The 27,310-nt window shown below is 39.8% G+C and overlaps 1 protein-coding gene across 4 annotated transcripts in view; it reads left to right on the top strand.

The window, feature by feature from the left end:
- The window catches only part of LOC103973841 (E3 ubiquitin-protein ligase CHIP), a 44,046-nt gene extending 31,999 nt beyond the window's left edge, over positions 1 to 12,047 (top strand). The window contains exons 8-10 of one of the 4 annotated variants that reach the window (XR_010492842.1): positions 10,957 to 11,064; positions 11,632 to 11,809; positions 11,921 to 12,047. Coding sequence is in view for 3 of the 4 variants with exons in the window: in XM_065135032.1 (XP_064991104.1) it covers positions 10,957 to 11,010; positions 11,632 to 11,757 (180 nt within the window). In the remaining variant the exon portion in view is untranslated. Of the gene's footprint in view, positions 1 to 10,956; positions 11,065 to 11,631 lie in introns of all 4 variants that reach the window. The other 3 variants (XM_065135032.1, XM_065135034.1, XM_065135033.1) reach the window with 3 other exon arrangements.
- Positions 12,048 to 27,310: the final 15,263 nt, after the last annotated feature.

Genomic DNA, 27,310 nt, shown 5'->3' with positions numbered 1-27,310 from the left:
AGAGATAAGCGGGGGAGAAAGTCACGGATAAAATTGTAAATGGGGTGTTCGATGTAATGCTTATGTATGTCTATGTCTTTTGGTTTGTTCATGCTTTGTATAACATGTAGAGGGACGATCGAAGGCTTAACAGCCCCATTTAGTTGGGTTTGGTGCCTGTTTTCAGCTTGTAAATAAAGGTTGTGTCATGTGGACACTTGTGGGAGATTTCGGTCTGTAGTGGATCATTTTGGACCCTTTGTTGTGCGACCGTTCAGAGCTTATGAAGTCTGTTTGTAATTTGGATTGACTATGAAGTGTTTACGGAAATGATTACTTGTGGATCCTGAGTGAGACACTTTCTCTAACCCGTTTTCTCTTTTGTAGGTCCTAAGGGACCATAGGAGGTTTCAGGAAGGCTGACCTTTACGGACGGACACGCAAGGGGCTCGTAATAGGCTTGGCAGCCCTATTTTGATTGGGTTTTGTGGCCCTTTCTAGTATGTGTAGCTTGTGTGTGATCATTGTGTGGAGGCAAAATTACCCAAAAACGAAACCTCTAGCCTGTAACTTATAAGGATTTCCATGAGAGGAGAGTGGCCCAAAACATCAGCCATCTCAGACCCTTAGAACCCTAGGTGGTATATGACTGGATGTGGCTCTCGGGTAGTGCCTTGGGTTGGTTCGTCGTTTGGTTCCGTAGTAATGTTGCATGACACTTGTGCACTAGGACTTGCATATGGCAGAATGACTTGGACCTTTTGTCGTTCGATAGTTTAGACCTTTCAGTGCCTATTAAGTGTTTACATTAATGTCTGCTTATGGGATCCTGAGTTTAGGCTTCGATAGAGTAGTGGCGGTAGTATGCTTGTACGTTTGCTTGTTTTGTAACTTGTTTTCTCTTTTGTAAGGTTCTTAGGGGCTTTCCGAGGTTATAGGGTTGTATCTTTACAAATGAATATGCAAGGGTGTCACATGACTTGGCAAACAAAGTATGGTATCGGATGAGACAAGCACACAAAGAAACACTTCTGATACAACGTGGGGACCTAGCGAAGCTGTATAGAGAGTGGTCTACACATCCGATCGTTTGAGGAAAACTAAATAAGTCATGGAAATAGGTGTAAAGACAGAGAAAGGAGTTGCTCAATAGAGCAAGTATCAGAGATTGACATTCAGAGGAATAGCCAACCCTTTGTACGAGTGGCACCATAAGGATAAGTGAACATGGAAGAACATGTAGTGCAAAAAGGTTGGGATGGCTTAGTTTTAGCTATAGTTTGACATCATAAGCCGAACTTGATGGTGCTCAATGCAAGCAAGAGTGTTTGGCAAAAGATGAGACCATGCAAGCAGGGATTGATTGCGTGATGATTGAAGGAATTTGTGCAAAGCTCGCGGAGGCGAGCGGAATTGCCAACTTAAGGAATTCGATGCTAAAGCAATTACTTGTGTGTGAATGGGAGGTGTCATTGATTATCCCAAGGTGAATGAAATTCGACGTCATGGAGCATTGAAATTTTTTCTTCGATAGAGGGGAAAAGGATGACTTTAATCTGTGTAGGGATTTCATTATATTGCTAGGCCTTGTTGGGTACATTGGTAGACGACAATTGTATTTTGGGAACACATTTGTATTTTCAGTATGCATTTGGAGAAAAAGCTTAAGTGAATATGCAATTATAGGATACCTTGATTGTTTGATAAAAATAGGTGAAAACTACATTTTAAAAATGAATTGATGTAAGTGTTATTTAGCTAAAATTATATTTCAAAAGTCTATTAAATATTATATGACAAATCTACCCTTCTAATATTTTTAATATTTATTCAAAAAAATACATATTTTTATTAAATTAATAAGTAAATAAATAAAATAAATAAATGAATGTATATAATCTTACAAAAAACGTATGGCCTAATATATAATAAATAAAAATTATAATCATATAAATAAATATAAAATAACCTTTGAAAATAAATAAATAAAATTTCACCCTATAGAAGACAAATCATATTGGTTTCTCATTGAATCATGTTGACAATCCTATGATTTTAGATAATGTTATAAGGTCTTTTGGGTACTTGAAAAATTATATTAGCTTCCCGCAAAAGGCTAAATGTGAGCATTTGCAATGCAGCATAAAGTCTAAATGTGATTTTTGAAAAAAAAAAATTAAACACTAAGTCATATTTGAAATATGCATTAGGCCCTTAATGTACATTTCAAATGTGTTCTCAAATGCACCCCACATTGGTGAAGAGTCACAATCTAGTATGTGCGTTTTCACAGTGACGAAATAGTACTCTATTGTGTCTTGGAAAGATGAAGTATTCTTAGAAGATAATGGTCTTCGAAACTTTCAGGGGAAGTATGCCAAGATGAAAGTTGCTTCAACACGACAAGTATCCAACGAATGTTTCTTGGGTTTTTAGTGGAGGATTCATGTGCAACAATATCGCATGTTTTGAGGGAGGTACCTCAAGGTGAAAGCTCTATAAAGCTCGAAGGGGGCTAAGAATTGAGTAAGTGGTGAGGAGTTATCACAAGATCGCACATGGGGTAATACGTTGGTGGATGTATTACGAGATCAGCTGGGGGAGCAACCGAAGGCAACATCAAAGATAAAGACACACTTGGAGTCAGTGAGAACATCAAGCTCGATGAAGGATTTGCTCGTGGAACCATGGTCTCAATGAACATTGTGATCTCAATGCGAATTGAGGAGTGGAGCAACTTGGGTGAGACTTGATGATTTAGGGATGAAGGGAGTCGATGTTGAATGTTGAACATGGAGCGGAAGCACCAATCTCGTGGAGCATTCATTGGACAGAGGTCGAGGACATGGTGTAGAATCATGTTGTTCCTTAGTTTCCGCATTTGATGGGCTAGACTAATCTAGCATGATGCAAAAGTCGAAGGGGGCTTCAGTGCACATGCACCTTATCTTGGCAATGCATTTAGGAAAGATTAAGGTTAGGGATCGACTCAACTTGTAGCAGTAAAGTCTCAATAGTGGGCAAGAGGACATGGAGGGGGCAACTTCTTCGTCAATGGACTATTCATCGCTTATGTTTGCTTATATATTTATTTGGCATTATGTTTTGCCTATTTTTGTGTGTTTTCCTTGGTTTTTGAAAGCATAGATAGTTCGCAAGGCTGCTCAAGGATTGCTCACCGTATAGGGCAAAATTGGACCAAAACAACCTTGTTTTTGCATGTCGTAGTTTGACTTCTCAAGCCTATAGCGTGGTGCAAAATGTTAGCTAGTATCAGCCTCTTAGAACCCCTCAGGTGGCATAGGGCTAGATGGGGCTTTGGTGTTGTGTTGGGCCCTTTTTGGATTACTAATTTATATGCAAAGTGTGCGTAGACTTGCCTAACACCCTAACACCCAATTGAGTGGCCATTTATGTTCTTGCGATTGCCTTTTTCCCTTCCAAAGTCCTTGTTTTTCTTTGCTCTTTAAGTGTTTGTTGAATTGCTTGTTTGTTGCACGTTTAAGTGAGACGTCGAGACTCGTCCACCACTCATTTTCTGAAATCGAATCAACTTTCTCACTTGCAGGTTCTTCGGGACTTGTATGTGGTTGCTTCTAGACTTATCCCATTGAGGATGAATATCGCAAGGGTGCCTCGTGACCTAGGCAATTTCAGCTAAGTCCATAATAGGGTGCTTTTGGAGAATATGTCGAAGTGCTGCTATTCAAGTTGTCGTGAAGAAAGTGGTGTATAATGAAGATTGTGCTAGGGGCTGAGGCTTAGGATCCTAGTAATGGTATACTAAATTTCAATAAAGTCAGGGGACTTTAAGAGCTGTTGGGTGACAGATGGACAAACCTAAAGCTATACTTAATTCATGAGTGACTCGAGTTCAAGTGGATGAAGGTCGGTTGTCAAAGGAGTGAACATAATTAAAAGTGGCGGAGGCCATATTATGTGTTGGTTGAGGTCGCACAAGGAGAGATAGTAGTCCAAGTTCACTACACCAAGCTTAAAGGGCAATAAAGACGTCACCATGAGACGATGCGATGCAGCAGATCATGGTGGAACAATTCGAGGCAATGCGACAAATCAAGAATTCCTATGAGGGGCTAAGTGACTTAATGATCTGGAAGGACGGTTGGAGCTACTGAGAACTCTATTTTGACGAGTAACCTAACAAGAAGGACTACAGATTTAAGGAGTGAATGTCAAAGTACTATAGAGGCACGTCTTCCATGTGAGCATCGAATTTGCATCGGATGAATGCTTGGGAAATCAACAGATAGGGGCATTGTACCATAGAGGCGGACCTTCCAAGTATAAGCATTAGTAAGTTCCATGAGGGACTTGATCATATGGAGGCATGATTAGAGCTATTGGATGATGGACTTCTCGAGAGCTTATATTTACTTGAGGGAGCCCAGTGCAGTTAGTGGACAAGGTCGAGCGAGAGAATATTATTACCAAAGATGCAGAGAAGAGAAGAATCGTTGTGAGCCCTGCAACATGATGGTGGAGGCTATGTGTAATCATATAGTTACCAAAGTTTCTATCGACCAGGGGAGAATTGATTGGGAAACACAGAGGTGTTGAATCATATGGTTAAAAGGAGTTAGAAAATGATGATGATTCCAAAGGGACTTGGCCACCCAACATCAAGCATCGATTAGAATGAATGTAGATTCAAATGGAGTTCTAAAATGTTGTAGTGGTGGATTTGCCGATCATGAAGTGAAGGGATATGGATGCTAGGGCCATGTGCACGAGGAAGCACCATGGTATCATAGAGGCGAGACTTCCATAGTGCCACTAACCCCTTCCTCTGATGGAAGGAGAGCGCATGATCGTAAAAAGGGAATTAAGACAGTGGAAAATGCAATGGAAGACTCCAAGTACTAAGACAAGGTAAAAGTGTAGTGGTTAGGGAAATTCATAAGACTTGTATTGAAGGGCTTCTCATTAAGATAATTGAAAGTGGGAGATTTCAGGTCAATGTGATGGTGCTCGACTAGGAATGAAATAAGTAACATATGATGTTGTACCCTTTTTTGCTCAGTATAGGTAACGAAAACGATGGAGGTTGTACAATCCTAGAGAGATAACCAGTTAGGGACTTGCTTTACTTGTGCAAAATTTTGCTCTTTTTGGGTAATACATCTTTTATTTCAAAAGTTCGATAGCAACAAGAAGGTGAATCACAATAGCTTAGTATAAGGAGTGCAACACTTCGAGTGCTTTAAAAGTGAAAGCAATGACATGTTGTCACGGAAAAACTTGTAAACAGGGTGTTCAATGTAATGCTTATGTATATTAGTGTCTTTCGGTTTTGTTTATGTTTTTGCACAATATATAAAAGGTTGGCAGTAGGCTTAGAAACCCCATTTTCTTTGGTTTTGGTGGTCGTCCTAGGCTTGCAAACAAAGGTTGTGTTGTGTCGGCACTTGTGAGGATTTCGGTCTGTAGTGGACTATTTTGGATCCTTTGTTGTGCGACCGTTCAGAGCTTGTAAAGTCTGTTTGTAATTTGCATTGGCTATGAAGTATTTACTGAACTGATTGCTTATAGATCCCGAGTGAGACGTTTTCTCTAACTCTTTTTCTCTTTTGTAGGCCCTAAGGGACTATAAGAGGTTTCGGGGAGGCTGACATTTGCGGACGGACATGCATGGGTGCCGTATGACTTAGGCAAAACTCGCTAAATACGTGACATATGGTATCAGAGCAGGACAAGCACTCATAGAAACACTTGGCATGCAAACGTGGGGGACCTAGCGAGGCTGCGTTGAGGGCAGCCAGCACGCGCGACCGTTTGGGGGAAAACGAGTATGGAGATGTAGGAAAAAAGAGTCGCTCACAGGAGCGGGCATCTAAGATTGACATTCAGAGGAATAGTCAATCCTTCGCGCAAGAGGCATCACGAGGACAAGCAAGCCGGGAAGAATGCGTAGCACACAAAGGTTGGGATGGCTGAGTTTGAGCTACGGCTCAACGTTGGCAACCATACTTGATGGTGCTCAAGGCAAGCAAGACACTTGGTAAAGGATGAGACCATGTAAGATGGAATGGGTTGTTCAGCAACTGAAAGAGTTGTGCAAAGCTCACAGAGGTGAGGGGAATTGCTAACTCGAAGAATTCGGTACTCATGCAAGGGCTTGTATGCGAACGATGGAGTGTTCGTGGCCATCCTAAGGCGATCGAAACTCGGCGCCATGAAGCATTGAAACTTTCTCTTTAGCATGAGAAGGATACGTCCGTAGGAGGCTAAAGTGTGCAGCGAGTTCAGCATGTTGCTAGGCCTTGAGGGGTGTAGCAGGGGCTATATTGACGAGGAGTCTCAATCTAGCAAGTGCATTTGCAGGGGCAGAACAATGCACAGTTTGTTCAGCAAGGCAGAGTAGTCCAAGGGGATGGTGGTCTTCGAAATTTCCAAAGGGAAGGATGAAAAAAGAGAAGTTGCTCCAACGGGACAGATACCTTGGAGGGATATATCCCGGTTCTCCAGAGGGAGAATCATGTGCAACGGGCCGCACATGTTGAGGAGTACCTCAAAACAACAACTCTACAAAGCTTAACGGATCGAGGGAGCGATGAGGAGTCGTCGCATGATCTCGCTTGAGATAATGCATTGGGGGATGCATTGCGATATCAAGTGAGGGAGCGACCTAAGGTAACACAAATGAAGGCACACTTGGAGCTGATATAGAGATCGGACACAACGAAGGGCTGACCCGTGGAATGGTGGGCGCGAGGGCCACCATCAACTCAATGCAAATCGAGGAGCGGAGCAACTTGGGTGTAACTTGGTGAAGGACCTAAGCCGTATGAAGGGAGTTGGTATAGAAGATGGAACATAGAGCGGAGGCACGAAGCTTTCCTTGGACAGAGGTCTAGGACATGAATTTTTACACAGGAAAGAGCGAGATCATGTCGTTCCATGGGTCCCTCATTCCGATGGAGCAAACTTATCTAGCATGATTCTAAAGACGAAAGGGAGCTTCGAAGCAAATGCACCTTATCTCGGAGAAGCATTTGACGGAGTAACTAAGGCGACTCAACTTGCGGAGGCAAAGTTGGGTTCAAAAGGCCTTAGCACGGGGCAAGAGGACGTGAAGGCGAGTACTCTCGAAAAATATGTCATATCAAGTTGTCATGAAGGAAGCGGTGCGCAGCGGAGATTATGTTGGTAGGGGCAAAGGCTCAGGATCCAAACAATGGTGCACCAATTTCAGTGAATTCGGTGGACTTGGGGAGCTACTAGGCGACGTACTATCCTAGAGCGGTGCTTCGTCTAGGTGTGATCCAAGAGCGGGTGGACGAAGGTTGATTGCCAAATGAGCGAACACAATCGAAGGTGGAAGAAGCTCTGCGATATGTTGGTAGAGGCCACACATGGAAGGATCACAATATGAGTACATCCCATAAGGATCAGAATGCAATGGAGATGTCACCAGGAGGCGACATGGTGCAGCGGATCATGGTGGAACAGTTCGTGGCAATGCAATACACACGAATCTGGTCCCGTGAGGGACTAGATCATACGAAGGTATGATCGGGAGCTACTGGGAGCTCCACTTCGGTGAACAACACGACAACAAGAAAGACTGGATTCAAGGAGTGAATGCCATGGTATTGCAGAGGCGGGTCTTCTATGCATGCATCGAATTTTGCATTGGATAAAAACTTTGGTCATTAGCATATGGGGGTTGTGTACCACCGAGGGAGTATATCAAATGCAAGCACTAGTGAGTCCCATGGGAGGGACTTGATCATGTAGAGGTATAATCAAAGTGGCTGGAGAGTTGGATTGCTCCAGAGCATATATTTGCTTAAGGGAGCTCGACAAGTCAGAGGACAAGGCCGAGTAAGCGAACGTTGCTACCAAGGAAGTTAAGGAGAACAGAATCGGTGCAAACCCTACAACATGATGGCAGAGGCCATGCATGAGAGTTGCAGTCTGTCTTTCCATCGACCAAGGGGAACTGTTTGGAGAACACAGAGGTGTTGAAGCAGGGAGTCGAAAGGGGTGAGGAAGCGACGACGAGTCCAGAGGGACTTAGCTACCAAAAACCAAGCATCGGTTAGTATAGAGGTGGACTCGGAGTAGTGCCATAGTGCCATAGAGGCAGATCTACCGATCACGAAGAAAGGGATGTAGATGCGAGGCGACGGATAGTAGGGCCATGGGCATGGTAGTGCCATGGTATCGCGGAGGCGGGACTTCCGTGAAGTCATCGATCCCTTGCTCTCTTGAAGGGAGAACGCTTGGTCGTGAAAGGGGCTGAGGAGGTGGAGAATGCGGAGGCAAACTCCAAGTACCGAGACAAGGCTGAAGGGCAGAGGCCAGGGAACTTCGTAAGACTGGTGTTGACGAGCTTCTCATCAAGATAGCTGAAAGTGGAGGACTTCGGGTCGATGCAAGAGTGCACGACCAAGGAACGAAGTAGGCAGTACACGGTGCTATACCTTTGCTACTCAGTGGAGTATGCGGCTGGGTTGATGGAGAAGATGATACAATCCCAAAGGCGACCAAAACTATTAGAGACTTCATCCAAGTTGGGGTGAATACTTCCTGCATTCCAAAAGTTCGATGGTACTGAGAAGGCGAATCACAGTAGCTAACTCAACGTAAGGGGTACAAACACTTCGAGTGCTCCAGAAGTGTGAGCAAAGAGCGGGCTAAGGCTAGTAATTATAGCTCGATGCATAGAGTACAACCCTCGAGGATGCGGGCGAAATCAAAGTAACCTTTGCCTTCTCAACTCTTAAGAGAATGAACGAAACCGAGTACCACAATTCTCTTATATATCCAGCAAAGGAGCTTTGCACAGGTTCAAAGACCCTTCGAAGAAATCTAATGGAAGATAATAGTTGTCAAATCCTCACCAATGGCGATCGGTGCTATTGAGAGTAGATTGTCCGTTTCATTTCCCAACAGGATACCAATCGAAAACGGAAGTGATGCGAACCTACTTGGAAGCGACAACTACGTGAAAGAAGAGTCGATGGGCAAATTTTGTGAAGGAAGGATCCAAAAACTTCAAAAGTTTGCGAGGCGATGCTCGTTAAAGCTCCAACATGCATCCACCCAATTCAAGTGGCATGAGGCATTAGAGAGACTGGCGCATACTAAGAATGGTCTTTTCCTTCATTTGAATGATCTGCAGGAACCGACAGTGATAAACACAACACAGCTAACCCCATACTAGAGTCAGAGTCATTGGCGAGTTGAAGCAGCATGATAGATTAAAAGTTCGACTACTCAACAATAGCAGCAGAGAGCAGCTGGGAGCCAAGAGGCGCATTGCAGTTGGAGTAGTAGATTGAAGACTCTGTAAAGGCGAGGAGTTGCAGCATCGGCAAAGGCTTCGACGAGGACGTCAAAGGAATAAGTGAGGGAGAATGTTACGGACAAAATTGTAAATGGGGTGTTCAATATATGCTTATGTATGTCCGTGTCTTTCGTTTTTGTTTATGCTTTGCACAATATATAAAGGGCTGGCAGTAGGCTTAGCAGCCCCATTTTCTTTGGTTTTGGTGGCCATCCTAGGCTTGCAAACAAAGGTAGTGTCATGTGGGCACTTGTGGGGATTTTGATTTGTAGTGGACCATTTTAGATCCTTTGTTGTGTGATTGTTCAGAGTTTGTAAAGTCTATTTGTAATTTGCATTGGATATGAAGTGTTTATTGAAATGATTGCTTGTGAATCCCGAGTGAGATGCTTTCTCTAACCCGTTTTCTCTTTTATGGATCCTAAGGGACCATAAGAGGTTTCGGGGAGATTGACCTTTACGGACGGACATGCAAGGGTGCTGCACGACTTAGGCAAAACCAGCTAAGTGCATGACAATGTGAAGGTTTAGAACTAGCTTCATGCATGAAGTGCAATCCTCAAGGAGACCGACGAAGTCAAGTAATCTTGGTCTTATCAACTTTTGAGAGAATGAATGAGGTTGAGTACCCTAGTCCCTTGGTTGTCCAATAGAGGTGATATAAACATTTATGAAGACCAGACTTAGAAGAAGACAACAGTTGTCAAATTCTCACTAATTGTGATTATCGAAAGTAGAGGTGATGCGAACCTACTTGGAGGTGATGACTAAGTAAAGTGGGATTATTTAGCAAACTTTATAGAGGATAGGTCTTAAAACATTAAATTCTATGAGGTGATGCCCGTTAAAGTTCCAACAAACATCTATTTGGTTAAGTTAGTACAAGACGTTTGAGGGATTGGCATGTAACAAATAAGGTCCTTTTCCTTCATCGGAGGCATTAGTAGGTACTAGTGAAGATTAACACAACTTGATGAATCCCACACCAGAGTTAAGAGTCATTGGTGATTGAAGCAGCTTTGGCGGATCAAAGTTTGATTACTTAATAGAGGAGTTAAAAGACCAAGAGCTAGGAGGCATGTTGCAAGTAAAGCTTGACAGAAGATACAACAAGAGAGAAGATGCAGCTTCTACAAAGTCTTTGATAAGGAACTCGAAGGAATATGTGGGGGAGAATGTTATAGATTATTCGTAGCTAAGATGTTTGATGTAATGTCCATTCTTTTGAGTATTGTTCATGCCTTAGGCAGTATGTAAGGGGCTTGCAGTAGAGTTGGCAGCCCTATTTTGCCTATGTGTGATCATCGCATGGAGTAAAACTACCCAAAACCAAAGTCTCTTGTAGAGATTTCCATAATCGAAGAGTGGCCCAAAACGTAAGCCATCTCAGACACCTAGAACCCTAGGTGGCATATGGCTTGATGGGGCTTTGAGGTAGTGTTTTAGGTTGGTTTATTGCTTAGTTCTCACTGCGGTGTCGCATGATCGTTTAGAGCCTACTAAATCCATCTTTTGATGTTCCGGTGCTTATCAAGTGTTTGCTTTAATGTTAGTTTGTAGGATCTTGAGTTTAGGGTTTGGAGTTTACGTTGAAGCTTCAACGAAGCAATGACAATAGTTTGCCCATGCGTTTGCTTGTTTTCTAAGCATTTTCTCTTTTGCAGGTCTTTATGGGCCCTGCGAAGTTATGGGGAGGCTACTCCTTTGTCGGCAGACACGTAAGGGTGCTGCTGTATGTTTTAGGCAAAATCAGCTAAGTCCATTAACAGCACGTACGAGTTCATACAATGGTCATGCTTGTTTCACGGTTGTGTCCATGTTTTGTACCATATAGGACATAAAATAATAAACTAAGTGTGGCTTTACAATAATGTAGCAGTTGATTTCCTAGAGGCAACTGAAGTATCATAAGCAATTTATGTGGCTGTGATGCTCAAGTTACTTTTGTTTTACTTTTCTGATTTACTGTGCTTTAGATAACATTTCAATTTGGTGATTTTAATCCTATGTCAAAATTTAGTATTATCCTTTGTATCTATTGTTGCATACTTGCAGATCCTTTTGCCTGTCTAATCTTCTTTGTAAATTTTCTAGGAATTTGGAGATGATAACAATGAGAGCCATCAAATTCTTCTATTTATTTTAATGTTTTGACTTAGGACTTGTATGTATACAACTACGAGTACTACTTGTTCTCTGAAAAAAAAGAAAAAACATTGGATATCTGGAGAAGGAAAAGGGGCATGTGATCGTTGCATAGAAAGAGTTATATAATGATACAAAATATCCTGTTGTTTAGAAACTTTCTTCTAACTCTGACCATTAATCTTTAAAATTAGGTGGGGAAGTTTGATCCGGTAACAAGGGAGCCACTTGATCCACACCAGTTGGCACCAAACCTTGCTATCAAAGAAGCTGTTCAAGCATTTCTAGATGAACATGGTTGGGCTTACAAGATGAGCTGATCCAAGATGTTTTGCTCCAGCCATTAAAATTCGTCTGATCAAAGAGAGTAGAGTATGTTGTACACTCCGTAATTAATTTTGTTGTTCCCTTGGCTCTTCTAACCATCATGCAGGAAGCTCTGGAACAGTGTACATATAAATCATTTTAACTTCTTTTGTACAGTCTGATTAGAGTTCTATGTGAATCTCATCCCCCGGAAACTGTATTCATGCACAGCGACAGACAACTAAAGCTTTGGATTTATGATGGAAGTGTTTGATGACTTTATGTTCATAATTTTTCTTCTCTCCGTGTTCCTTGGTTATACTGCATTTGATTTGTTTCATGTACATGGAAAAAACGGGGTATCATTCACCCGTGTTGGGGGTTTGTTACCATCTTTTTCAATTGGAATTTACTACAAGATTTAGAGAAACATATATTTTTTGTTTTTTGAATCACTACTGATGTACCTTTTAGGCTGCAAGCTTTGAAGACTTGGTCTATTATTGCAAGTGCTAATTACTTGTGCCAGAAGAAACCAGTGAATTTAGCAGCTTTTCTCTTTTCCTTCTTTTGCCCTTTCTCAATTTTGTTTAGCAGGGGAGGAGGATTAACTAAAACTTGATATTTAGCCTGGACATAATAACACTCTTTCGTAAGCTAAAATTTTATTACTAGTATGTCAGCTTTATGTTGCTAGTAAGTCCAATTCTTCACACTTACCAGTGTATCTGATGATGTGATGTCTGAAGCTTCCTCTGACCGTGATCTACAGCGTAACCACTAGTAAATTGAATCATTTAAGTTTCAAAAGTGCCTTTAGCTACTGCGATCTGAATTAAGTGTAATGTATTTTTTAGTCATGGTATGCAAAAGGTGGAAATAATTAAGATTTTATTAACGTACTAGATCCGTACGATATCAAGATACTAAGTGGTATAGTGATTTAAAATCGGATATCACTAAAAGAATATAATGATATGCCCAGTTATCAATATCCAGTACGGTGTGAGTATTAATCAGTATACGAGTACTTTGAAACTTGGGGAAATTTTTTAAAAAAGTTTCTTGTATTAAGAAATTCTCGGTTAGCACCTCATTTTTCAAAAATTTTCAGAGAGAGCATTGAATTTTAAAATGGTAAAAGTAATCATCAATCACTTTTTATCTTTTTCTTTTTAAAAATTATCCTCTCTCTCTCTCGCTCTCCCCTTTTTCAAATTCATTATATTAAACCAAACTATTAAATTGGTCAAAATAAGGTCAAACATCATGGAATCTTTGACAATAGCCCCAGATGAACAAAAAAATATAATATATATATATATATTTTTTAAGAATATAATTGATAAGTTTTTAATTAATTTAGCTTGTGAACAGTTTGAATTTTTTAATAAAAAAATTAATTAAATTTCATAAATTTTGATGCTTCTATGCATTATTTGATAACATTTGAACCTTGCTAATTGGTTGGAAAGATGTTATGAAATTTTGATTCAAAAACATCAATATTTAGACCTAATCAAAACGAGGCCAGATTTCATGGAAACTTTAGCAATGGTCCGATATGGACAAAAATATAGTATTTTATAATTTTAAGAATTTTGATGACCATTTTCTGGTTTATTCAGCTTGTTAATAGGCTATTTTTTTAAAATTCAGATAAACAAATTTTGATGCTTCCATAAAATCTTTTGTAGCATTTGGAGTTGTTAATTGGTTTGAAAGATTTATGAAAGATTGGCTACCTAGGTTTAGACCCAATTATACTATTTTGGTCCCTTTTAAAAAATAGTGTAACTAGGTCTAAACATGGTCAAACTTGATAATGGTCCAACATAGACATATATATTGTTTTATTTTGATAATTTAAATGATAAGTTTTTGATTAATTCAACTTATTAATAATTTAAATTTGTTGAATCTCGAATTTTGATATTAAAATCAATTAAGTTATAATCTAATCAGTGTTTGAGTGTTGTAAGACTAACTTCGATTATAGAAAGGTAAATCGATTGAAGTAGGAGGAATCAGATGTTGGGTCGGAGTAGAACATGTTAGAAGATTGGATGTCGGGTCGAAGGACTGGTCGACGTGCTGGAAGGACTTTGTGCAATGAGTTCGGGCATCAGACAGAAGAATCAGACATTGCGCTAAAAAGATCGGATATTGTGATAAGTTAACATGCAGATGGATTGAGCAAATACGCCAAAGGATCAACGATGCGCCGAAGGATCGACGAAGTGTCGAAGGATCGGATCAAGTACCAGATGAACCAATGACATGCCGGACAACATAGGATTCATGTTTGTAATCGATTATGTCCAAATCAAAATAGTTTAGGTCTAATTGAGTTAGTTTCAAGTATAACCAAGCTAACTCAATTAGGGGTCAATTGGGCCTAAGTCAGGGCTGATATGGGCTCATTGGGAGGCCCATTCGGTGATCCAAAAGTTAGGTACCGCTAGAACAGGTGGTGGAATCGCTTGTGAGTTGGAAAAGTATAAAATGTACTTCTTCTAGAAGACTCGTCGGTGGTACCGTTAGTGTTAGGCGGTGGTACCACTATGCACAAGCGGTGGTATTGCTAGTACCTCGAAATCCCAAGGATTTAAATTTTGGCTCTATTTTTAAAAGTCATTTGAGGTCTATAAATGCCCTAGTTATTCTTGCTTGGGAAAGAAAGAAAAAGAGTAAAAAGGAAAAAAAAAATCCTTATGAAAAAAGAGTTGTAATCTCTCTAAACTTTAGAGTCTCTTCCTCGTAGGTTTAGAAGTTTTTCTAAAGAGAGGAGTGACGTCAGTCTTAGGATAAAAGAGAGATGTAAAGATTCTCTCCCGTGAAAAAGAGAAAGAGTTATAAGAGGGTAGTTGATCTTCGCTCATTGAAAGAAGATCGGTAGTGAACATCGGTGGCCTTGATAGAAAAGGAATCAGGAGTGGACATAAGTGGCGATGACCGAACTACTATAAACTCGATTTGCATTTTTGTTTATGCTTTTTACTTCATTATAAACTAATTTACTTACTCACTATACTTGTGAATGTTTTTAAGTTAAAATGAATGTTTTTACAAAAGCACTAATTCAATATAGCCCCCACCCGTTCCATCTTAATGACATTTTTGTTCCTAACATAATTTTTTAAATTCTACTAAGTTTCACAAATTTTGATGCTTTTATGAAATCTTTTTTAACATTTGAACTTGTTAATTGATTTTTAAGATAGTTTGAAAGTTTGATTCAAAAATACCCATGTTTAGACCTAGTTATATTATTTTTTTAATCCCTTTTCAAAAGTTAATTGAGTTTGGTCCAAGCGAGGCCAAAGTTTATGGAAACTTTAGAAATGTTCCCAAATGGATAAAATTATAATAATATTTAATTTTAAAAATTAAATGATCACTAATTAATTCAGCTTGTTAATAGGCTGAATATATCTAAATTCAGTTAAATTTCATAATTGTTTGATGCTTCCATGAAATTTTTTGTAATATGTTGACTTGTTAATTGGTTTGAAACGTATTATGAGTGTTTGGTTTAAAAAATCTAAGCTTAGACCTAGTTATACTATTTTTGGTCCTTTTCAATAACAGCCTAACTGGATCTAAATTTGATTAAACCAAATCAAGACAAACTTCATGAAACATTGACTGTGGTGACTGATGGACAAAAATATAATATATATTTTTTTTATTTTTTAAAATTTAAATGATTATTTTTTTATTAACTCAGTTAGTTAATATGCTGAATTTGTCAAATTTAGCTATCAAAACAAAATCTTCTTAATTGGTAATCGTTCTTGAATCAAAGGGTTCATCTTTATCTTTTTTGATTTAAGTCAAATTCGAAACTGTTTGAATTGTGTGACCTCACAGTGAAGGGTAACCAATCTAAAGTAATTTGATTATAACACAATCCTGATCATAAGTAGAAAGTTTATATTCTTCGATCATTTATAAACATTTTATTGGACAACACTCGATACAGTCACTACAAAACCATACTATAATTAATTAATTATTTCTTTTTTATATCTCTTTTCAATCTTCAATCAACAACAGATAGATTTATTGGGCATACACCAACACATACTTCGCAAGTAATGCAATTTATCAAATTCAAATTTAATTTGACAACAAAAATGCTCTAACGTGATTGATTTCTCATAAGAATATTGAATAATAAACAGTTTGTGTGGGATAAGATAATTATGAAACTTTGATCAACGTACCTTATAGCTCATATTGTTTGTTGACCATAATTCATGAACTTAGTCACGATGGGAAATATATTGTAGATATCTATGAATAAATTGATGTTTTTTTTAAGTGATTATGAATTTAGAATATCATTATTGGATTTTGTCATCTATAGTGGAATAAGTTTGAGAAGAAGTTGTGAATAATAGAATACCCAAAGAAATAGAAATATGTAAAAGAAATTTCATCCAAGATTTAATAGCTAAGTCTATTCTCATCATAGGTAAAGTCCATCTTGTTGACAAATAAATTTTAGCTAATGTAATAAAGATACCAATTGTCATTCCAAAGACCTCAATTATCTTTTTTGATTCCGAAAAAGCTCAATATATACAGAATAGATAAATTATTGAATCTTGAATTTTGATAATGAAACTAATTGATTGTGTTTAGATGTTTAACTACATTTTGAGTGATGCAGGTCTACTCGATCAGGATTAGACAGTTGACGCAGGAGGAATTAACGTTGCGCCGAAGGAGATCACGTCAGGATATTGGACGGCAGAAGGCTTCGGATGTCAGGCATCGGGCCAAGGAGAGCGGAATTGTGCCAAGGATATCGGGGTTGCAAAGGTCAACTGCTGATTGGGCAACAAGCCCGCTGATTGGGCAACAAGCCGCAAGAGAGGACGATGCGTTGAAGAATCGGACGAAGCGCAAACCAATGACGTGCCGGGCAACAGAATGTCAATTTGCGTTGTAATAATTGTCTAGATCGGAGTAGAGTTTTGGCTTGTATGTGTAGGATTAACTACGATAACGATGAAGACATAAAGCGAAACAAAGTGCCGAAGTCAAGCGCGAAGGATTCGTTGGGAGTTCGAGAGTCTGACGGAAGTCCGAAGGTTCGTCGGGAATGTTGCCGAAACTAGCCGAGAATGAGTAGGGAGCTTGCCGAAGGGTTTTCGGAAGCTCGCCGGAAGGTACGTCGGAAGTTCACGGAGCTCGCCGAGAAAGATCGTAGCTTACCGAAGAAGCTCGTCGGAACTCGCCGAGATCAAATCTTAAAGTCTAAGAGTTTGCCGGGAGTCCACAGAATGGTTTTCGAGAGTTTATCGGAAGATCGCCGGAAGTTCGCCGGAAGAAGTCTTGACTTGCGAACTTTGTAATAGCTTAGGAAATGTCTTTAAATTCGTAGTTAGTACATTAATTAGGGTTAGGATTAGGGGTTAATCCTATAACCCGGTTAGGAGCCAATTGGGCCCGAGTTCGGATTGGTTTGGGCCAAATTTGGAGCCCAACCAGTAAGCTGAAATAGTGTAGGCGGTGGCACTGCCAGACTAGGCGGTGGCACCACCCAGAGCCTGAAGTATCAGGCGGTGGTACCGCCGGACTGGGCAGTGGCACCGCCTAGCACCCGAGAGTTTGAGCGGTGGCACCACCCAAAACCCGAGAGTTCCGGCGGTGACACCGCCAGAACTCTATCAATGTTGAAATTGACATGCTGTCACGGACAAACTTCGAAACAAGATGTTTGATGTAATGCTTATGTATGTCCGTGTCTTTTGGCATGTTCATGCCTTGTACAGCATGTAGAGGGGCGGCCGAAGGCTTAATAGTCCCATTTTAGTTGGGTTGGTGGCCTCTTTAGGCTTGTAAATAAAGGTTGTGTCATGTGGACACGTGTGAGAGATTTTCGGTAAAATGGATCATTTTACCTTTTGTTGTGCCACTGTTCAGAGCTTGTAAAGTCTGTTTATAATTTGCATTATCTATGAAGTGTTTTTCGGAGATGTTTGCTTGTGGATCCCGATTGAGGCGTTCTCTCTAACCCGTTCTCTCTTTTGTTGGACCTAAGGGACAATGGGAGGCTTCGGGGAGGCTGACCTTTGCGGACGGACACGCAAGGGTGCCGCACGACTTAGGCAAAACCAGCTAAGTCCATGACAGATGGTATCAGAATGGGACAAGCACTCATAGAAACACTTAGCATGCAAACGTGGGGAACCTAGCGGGGCTGCGTTGAGGGCAGTCAGCACACGCGCGACCGTTTGGGGAAAAACGAGCATGGAGATGTAGGGAAAAGGAGTCGCTCAGAGGAGCGGGTATCTGACATTGGCATTCAGAGGAATGGCCAACCCTTCGCGTAAGAGGCACCACGAGAACAGGCAAGCTGGGATGAATGTGGAGCGTACAAAGGTTGGGATGGCTAAGTTTGAGCTACGGCTCAACGTTGACAACCATACTTGATGGTGCTCAAGGCAAGCGAGGCACTTGGTAAAGGATGAGACCATCCAAGGTGGAATGAGTTGCTCAATGACCAAAAGAGTTATGCAAAGCTCATAGAGGTGAGGGGAATTGCTAACTCGAAGAATTTGGTACTCATGCATGGGCTTGTATGCGGACGATGGAATGTTCGTGGCCATCCCAAGGCGACCGAAACTCGGCGCCATGGAGCATTGAAACTTTCTCTTCGGCATGTGAAGGATACGTCCGTTGGAGGCTGAAGTGTGCAATGAGTTCAGCATGTTGCTAGGCCTTGAGGGGTGCAGCGGGGACTGTATTGACGGGGAGTCGCAATCTAGCAAGTGCGTTTGCAGGAGGCAGAACAATGCACAGTTTGTTCAGCAGATCGGAGTAGTCCAAGGGGATGGTGGTCTCCTAAACGAAGAGAGATGTTGCTCAAATGGGACAGTTATCCAAGAGAGATAAATCCCGGCTCTCTAGAGGGAGAATCATGTGCGACGGACTGCACATGTTGAGGAGGAGTACCTCAACAAACAACAACTCCACGAAGCTCGATGGACTGAGCAAGCAGCGAGGAGTCGTCGCATGATCTCGCTTGAGAGAATGCATTGGTGGATGCATTGCGAGATCAAGTGGGGGAGCGATCCAAAGCAACTTAAATGAAGGCACACTTGGAGTCGATGTGGAGATCAGACTCAAGGGAGGGCTGACCCGTGGAATGGTGGGCGCGAGGGCCACCATCGACTCAATGCAAAAACGAGGAGCGGAGCAACTTGGGTGTAACTTGGTGAAGTACTCAAGCCGCATGAAGGGAGCCAGCATAGAAGTTGGAACATGGAGCAGAGGCACAGTGCTTTCCTTAGACAGAGGTCAAGGACATGAACTCTTGCAGAGGCAAGAGTAGGATCATGTTGTTCCATGGGTCCTTCATTCTAATGGAGCGGACTCATCTTGCATGGTGCCGAGGAAGAAGGGAGCTTCTGGGCACATGCACCTTATCTTGGAAAAGCATTTGATGGAGAAACTAAGGCGACTTAATTTGCGGAGACGAAGTTGGGTTCAGAAGGCCTTAGCACGGGGCAAGAGGACGCAGAGGCGAGTACTCTTGAAGAATATGCCATAGTGTTGTCATTCAATTTGCTATGAAGGAAGCGGTGCGCAGCGGAGATTGTGCTGGTAGGGGCAGAGGCCCAGGATCCAGACAATGGTGCACAAATTACAGTGAAGTCGGTGGAATTCGGGAGCTACTAGGCGACGGACTGTCCTAGAGTGGTGCTTCATCTAGGTGTGACCCAAGAGTGGGTGGATGAAGGTCGATTGCCAAAGGAGCGAACAAAATCGAAGGTGGATGAGACCCTGCGATGTATTGGCAGAGGCCACACATGGAAGGTTCACAATTCGAGTTTATTCCACAAGGATCAGAATGCAATGGAGATGTCACCAGGAGGCGACATGGTGCAGCGGATCGTGGTGGAACAGTTCGTGGTAATGCGATACACACAACTTAGTCCCGGGAGGGACTAGATCATATGGAGGTATGATCGGGAGCTACTGGGAGCTCCACTTCGGTGAACAACACGACGGCAAGAAGGGCTATGGATTCAAGGAGTGAAGGCCATGGTACCGCAGAGGCGGGTCTTTCGTTCATGCATCGAATTTTGCATCGGATGAAAACCTTGGTCATCAGCATATGGGGGCTGGGTTCTACCAATGGAAAAGTTCGAATGCAAGTACCAGTGAGTTCCATGGGAGGAACTTGATCATGCAGAGGTATGATCGAAGCAGCTGGAGAGTTGGACTGCTCCAGAGCTCATATTCGCTTAAGGGAGCCCGGCAAGTCAGAGGACAAGGCCGAGTAAGCGAACGTTGCTACCAAGGAAGCTAAGGAGAACAGAATCGGTGCAAACCCTACAATGTGATGGCAGAGGCCATGCATGGGAGTTGCAGTCTGTCTTTCCATCGACCAAACGGACTGCTTAGAGAACACAGAGGTGTTGAAGCAGGGGGTCGAAAGGGGCGAGGAAGCGACGATGAGTCCAGAGGGACTTAGCTACCCAAAATCAAGCATCAGTTAGAATGGAGGTGGACTCAGAGGAGTGCCACGGAGACATATCTACTGATCGTGAAGAAAAGGGATGCAGATGCGAGGCGACGGATAGTAGGGCCATGGGCATGGCAGCGCCATGGTACCGCAGAGGCGGGACTTCCGTGAAAGTCATTGATCCCTTGCTCTCATGGAGGGAGAGCGCTTGGTCGTGAAAGGGGCCGAGGAGGTGGAGAATGCAAAGGCAATCTCCAAGTACCGAGACAAGGCTGAAGGGCAGAGGCCGAAGAACTTCGTAAGACCGGTGTCAATGTGCTTCTCATCAAGATAGCAGAAAGTGAAGGACTTTGGGTCATGCAAGAGTGCATAACCAAGGAACGAAGCAGGCAGTACGCGGTATTGTACCTTTGCTACTCAGTGGAGTAGGCGGTAGGGTTGATGGAGAAGACGGTACAATCCCATAGGCGACCAAACCTATGAGAGAATTACTCCAAGTTGGGGTGAAAACTTCCTATATTCTAGAAGTTCAATGGCATTGAGAAGATGAATCACAGTAACTAACTCAACGCAAGGAGTGCAAACACTTCAAGAGCTTCAGAAGTGTGAGCAAAGAGCAGGCGAAGGCTAGTAACCAGCTCGATGCATGAAGTACATCCTCGAGGAGGCGGGCGAAGTCAAGTAACCTTTGCCTTCTCAACTCTTAAGAGAATGGGCGAAACTGAGTACCCCAATTCTCTTATCTATCCAGCAGAGGAGCTCTGCACAAGTTCAAAGACCCTTCGAAGATAATGGAAGACAATAGTTGTCAAATCCTCACCAATGGTGATCAGTGCTACTGAGAGTAGATTGTCCGCTTCATTTCCCAACGAAATGCCAATCGAAAGCGGAAGTGATGCGAACCTACTTGGATGTGACAACTAAGTGTAAGAAGAGTCAATGAGCAAATTTTGTGGAGGAATGACCCAAAACTTCAGAAGTTTACGAGACGATGCTCGTTAAAGCTCCAACAAGCATCCACCCAGTTCAAGCAGCATGAGGAATTTGAGAGACTGGCGCAGTAAAGATGGTCTTTTCCTTCATTTGGGGGATCCACAGGAATCAACAAGGATCAACAAAACTCAACCAACCCCACACCAGAGTCAGAGTCATTGGTGAGTTGAAGCAGCATGGCGGATCAAAGGTTTGACTACTCAAAAACAGCAGCGGAGAGCAGCAAGGAGCTAAGAGGCGCATTGTAGCTAGAGCAGAAGATTGAAGACTCAGCAAAGGCGAGGAGTTGCAATGTCGACAAAGGCTTCAACGATGACGTCGAAGGAATAATTGGGGTTGAATGTCACGGACAAACTTTGAAACAAGATGTTTGATGTAATGCTTATGTATGTCCATGTCTTTTGGCATGTTCATGCCTTGTACAGCATGTAGAGGGGCGGCCGAAGGCTTAATAGTCCCATTTTAGTTGGGTTGGTGGCCTCTTTAGGCATGTAAATAAAGGTTGTGTCATGTGGACACGTGTGAGAGATTTTTGGTCTATAATGGACCATTTTACCCTTTGTTGTGCCACTATTCAGAGCTTGTAAAGTCTGTTTGTAATTTGCATTGTCTATGAAGTGTTTTTCGGAGATATTTGCTTGTGGATCCCGATTGAGGCGTTCTCTCTAACCCGTTCTCTCTTTTGTTGGTCCTAAGGGACAATGGGAGGCTTCGGGGAGGCTGACCTTTGCGGACAGACATGCAAGGGTGCCGCACGACTTAGGCAAAACCAGCTAAGTCCGTGACAATGCGGTGGCACCGCCAGCCTCGGAAACCTAAGAGAATTCAAAATTTGGAGCCCAAATTTGAATCCTCTTGGGGCCTATAAATACTCCTCAATTCTCAACAAAGAATACAACCTTTGAGAAGTTAGAGATTGAGATAAAGCCTTAGCAAAGTCTTTAGCAAGTCTTGTTTTTAATAGTTTAAGTGTTCACCTCCCTCATTCTCTTTGAAAATCTGTAAGAGTGTGAACCACTTATAAAAGGTTATAAGAGGTGTATTTGTCCTTCCCCTTCAAAGTGATTTGCTAGTGGAAGTTGGGAACCTCATCGAAGAAGGCTTCGCAAGTGGATGTAGGTCATTTGACCGAACCACTATAAAATCGGCGTGTTCTCTGGTTTGTATTTACTTATTGCTATTTACCTTACTACAAACCTTCATACGTGCTTTACTTCCTCATTTCTTTTGCTGCACACCTTTACGAACACGCTTTCAAGTTAAGTACTTCCGAGTTCGGTTTTTATCGTATAAAAGATTTTCCAAAACCGACGTTTTAATCAGCCGCACTAATTCACCCCCCCCCCCTCTTAGTGCCGCTCCGATCCTAACAATTCGTATCAGAGCCACGTTTTCTACTTTGGTTTAACACTCAAATAGAAATGGCTCTTTACGGCTTTCAAGAGGGCCGCTCTCTCATTTGTCCTCCCTTTTTCAATGGGACGGACTATACTTATTGGAAAACTCGAATGAGAGTTTTCTTACTTTCGTTAAATCTCGAGCTTTGGAATACTATCGAAAATGGATTTAAAAAATCTTCTCTTCCGATGAGTGAATGGGATGAATCGGAGAAGAAAGTTTTTGCTTTAAACGCAAAGGCTATGAATGCCTTATATTGTGCACTTGATAAAAATGAATTTAATTGTATTTCGAATTGTGATTCGGCTTTTGATATTTGGAGAACTCTTGAGGTTACTCATGAAGGCACTAGCCGAGTGAAAGAGTCCAAAATCAACATTCTTGTGCATTCTTACGAACTTTTCCAGATGAAACCAAGTGAGTCTATCGGAGGCATGTACACCCGTTTCACGGATGTCATCAATGGACTTAAAGCTCTTGGTAAAGATTTTTCTAACTTTGAACTAGTAACTAAAATTTTAAGATCCCTTCCATAGAGTTGGGATCCAAAAGTTACGACCATTCAAGAGGCCAAGGACCTTAAAATATTTCCACTCGAAGAACTAATTGGGTCTTTAATGACCTACAAAATGAACAATGTGACAAAAAGGGAATTCAAAAACAACCTTTCAAAGGACAGGAAGGATTTGAGACATAGAACACATGAAGACTACTTGAGCATAAGCTCAAGTGATGGTGAAATTGAACTCCACACTAATAAATTTAAAAAATTAATGAAACAAAATTTTAAGAACAAAAAGAACAGAACTACTTGCTTTGAACGCAAGAAAAGGAACAAGAATTGGGATGAATCGAGCTCCTCCAAAGACGAGGAGAAAATCAAGAAAGGGGAGGTGGCAAACTACGCCATAACCACTTTCAATGATGAGGTAATCGAAATCCCCCTAATTTACTTTGAAATTACATAATGCTTTTCATAATGCATTTTTTTTTGTAATTTAGTTTTGAATCAATTTTTTTAAAAATTAAATGTTTAAAAATAAAAATACAAAAATATGTTCATGACAATGAAAATTGCATGTTTTATGTTAATGCAATAAAATGTTAGATATAAATCTAATGCTTGTACACCTAGTAAGATTAATCTTATGTATGTGCTTGAGAAGCAAGAATGTGTATTTTGATGATTTTCATATTGATTTTCAATGACGATGCATGGCTTTTGAATGGAAGGCTTGATGATTTTTTATGAACCTTGTCTTTGGTTTTCAAACATGATGTATGGTTTTGACATATGAATAAAATTTGATCATGTTAAGATAAAGTCAATCATATAAATTAAAACTAAAGAAGTTTTAGTTATCTATAAGAATCATTCAAAATTATGTTCAATAAAACCAATGCAAAATGATGGAATGAAAATATTAAATGTTTTGATACCATTTTATGCATGAGATTTTAAAAGTTATGCATAATGATCTTGATGGTTTTTATGAAGAAATTTATTTTTCGATCCTAAATGATTGATGATATATATATATTTTTTGGCATAAAAAGGACAAAGGCATGCTTATATGAAACAACTAAATAGATAAAAGTATTTTTCTTGAAAATTCTTGGTTTGATGAATCTATTTTATCATCTTTTTATGAATCTCTTGAAAATGATTTTGATTTGATGATTTGAATTTGAATGAGCTTTATCTTGATTTTTTGAGATTTATAACTTGAGATTTACTCTATAAAAATCAAGATGTTGTATCCTCAATGTTCCTTTTTAGCATCTACTATCCAAATGAATTATGATTGGTATCATTGCTATATTTCTTCTTATCATGCACTAAAGAGAAAATTTTCCTAAATGAATCGTGATTTTTCGGAACCACAATTCTTTTTATGATTCATAATGAATTGAGAAATTTTATATGCTTGAATTAATATCTTGTTCTCTTATAAGATTGAATGAATTTTATCTATATCATGATCTCCTAAGATTTTCCCTTGATTATTTAAGAGGAGATTTTTCAAAAGAAAACGTGTCTTCTGTTATTATCTTTTCATGATATGATTTTTATGCAATTCCTTGTACTCATGAAATATTTATCTCATCACCCAATAACTCTTCTTGATATTCCTTATGTGATGAAATGAAATAATGCATGAAATACAAATAAGAAGTTAATGATCATGCATAATAGGATGTAATGAATTTTGACATTTAGATACTATCATTTGAATAGCTATGATCATGCTGCCAAAATGATATATCATGAATGCTTGAATATCATGTATGATATGCCCATATTGATGATTGAGTTATTTGTATCATGCATGAAAAATGAAAGGTATAGTTTTGAAATTGTGCATGTTCGAATTTGAAAATATGATGATGCATAATGATGAAATTGTATAATGAAAATATTAAACATTTTGAAACCATGTTTTAGTGTCATAGATAATGATCATGCTTAATAAATTTTAAAATTATGCATGAAGAATCTTGCGATTTACGGATTATTGATTTTTACTATAATGGAAGTGCCTTATTGATCTTTGTTGTAATAAATCTTACACTTTCGGTTTTAAACATGATATATGTTTTTATTTGGCATAAATGAAATAAAATCATATGAATTGAAACAACTAAAAAGAGAAAAATATTTTTTCCTTGAAAAATTATTTTTCTCTATCTTATTGATCTTGATGATTATTATGATAAATCTATGTATACCATTTTGAATCTCTTGAAAGTAATATTGAGATTTTGATGAATTTGACGATTTGAATTTGAATGAGTTTGTATTCAAATTATGATCTTGATTTCTTGGATTTATTACTTGAGATTCTTTTTTAATCACAATCTCTTCTTTGTACACCTATAATTTTTGTTATTTATAAAAGGAAGAGATTTGATAAAATGAATCATGTCTTTTGGTATTCAAATGGTCTTATCTTTGATGATATGATTTCTTTGTATCTATAATATAAATGCCTTGAAATGATTGAAATATTTTACACTTTTATACTCTTCCCTACTTCTTTCTTGTTTTCAATGATAAAATGGGGAGAAGTTTTGATCATGCATGGTAGGATATAATTTGACAAAATTGATACCATCATGATATGAAACATTTATGATTTGCAATGATGCATGTAATACTTGTGCTTTCTAATTATGATGTGATGTATTGCATATGATATAAATCATGATTTAAAATGCTATGAGTTGTTGCTAAAATGATAAATGTTGATTTAATGTTTTGTATCATGAATGCTCTAAATGATGAATGTTTGGTATCATAATGTCGATCGATTTATTCAATATCATGCATGAATGAAATATAAGGTTTTTTAAAATATGTATATTTTAATTTAAAAATATAATGATGCACAAATAAGATTGACACTTAACCCTTGTCATGATTTGAAGATTATAGTAAAGGGAAATGAATTACACTATTGTATTGTTATTCCCTTCTATTTGACAATGACATAGGGGGAGCAAATTTTGCTAGCTAGCTTGCAAATCTCAAGAGAAGCAATGAGTATTAAGTTACACATTTTGAGAAGAAATTACTATATTGAAACATTAATGTAATTATGAATGATGATATGATATTATGCATGTAATACTTCAACTTATGATAATGATGCATGCAATGATAAAATATTCATGATGAAAAATTGTGTTGACATTCATAACTTGATTATTCATCATTTGTCATGATTTTGAAATCGTTGTAAAAGGAAAAAGAACTACAAAACTGTATTTTTCTTTTCTTTTTGACAATGACAAAGGGGGAGAAATATTGCTAGTTCAAGATGCAAAATTTGAAAACTTACACATTGCAAAAGAAGCAAAACTTGCAACTTGCACATTGCAATAGGAAGCAAGAATCATGAGCTTACACAAGAAAGCTATCTTGTATTTACTTTCGTAATTTTTTGCTAGCTTGTATATAGTAAAACTTGCATATCGTAAAAATTGCTAGCGTATAGTCTAAAGAGAAGCAAATAGTTGCTATCTCAAAATGCAAAATATGCTAACTTGCTACGGAAGAAAAATTGCTAACTCAAACATTGCAAAGGAAGCAAAAATTTGCTAGCTTGCAACTTGCATGTCGTGAAAACTGCTAGCTAGTAGACTAAAGAGAAGCAATCAGTTGCTATCTCAAGAAAACCAAACATGCTAAACTTACACATCTTTAATCGCTAGATTGCATGATGATAAAACTTGATATTATATTTTTCATGCAATAAGTTGAATTCATCTCTCAAACACATAGAAAGTGACACTTCTCCTTTTTGTTGATGACAAAGGGGGAGAAGTATGTTGAGGCCATGTCATGATTTGATCATGGCATGTTGCTTGGATTTTTGAATCCAAGAGTTTCTATCAATATGACATATTGATAAGGGGAGTTTGGTTAAGCTCCGGGGAGTTAAGATTAACTCCGTTAGTCATCAATTAGTTGTCATCATCAAAAAGAGAGAGATTATTGAATCTCGAATTTTGATGATGAAACTAATTGATTGTGTTTAGATGTTTAACTATACTTTGAGTGATGCAGGTCTACTCGATCAGGATTAGAAAGTTGACGCAGGAGGAATTGACGTTGCACCGGAGGAGATCACGTCAAGATATTGGATGGCAGAAGGCTTCGGACGCTAGGCATCGGGCCAAGGAGAGTG

Source organism: Musa acuminata, chromosome BXJ3-1, assembly GCF_036884655.1.
Source record: "Musa acuminata AAA Group cultivar baxijiao chromosome BXJ3-1, Cavendish_Baxijiao_AAA, whole genome shotgun sequence".
Classification (NCBI taxonomy): domain Eukaryota; kingdom Viridiplantae; phylum Streptophyta; class Magnoliopsida; order Zingiberales; family Musaceae; genus Musa; species Musa acuminata.
Note: the sequence above shows the minus strand (reverse complement) of the source record. Positions and strands in the feature narration are given on the sequence as shown.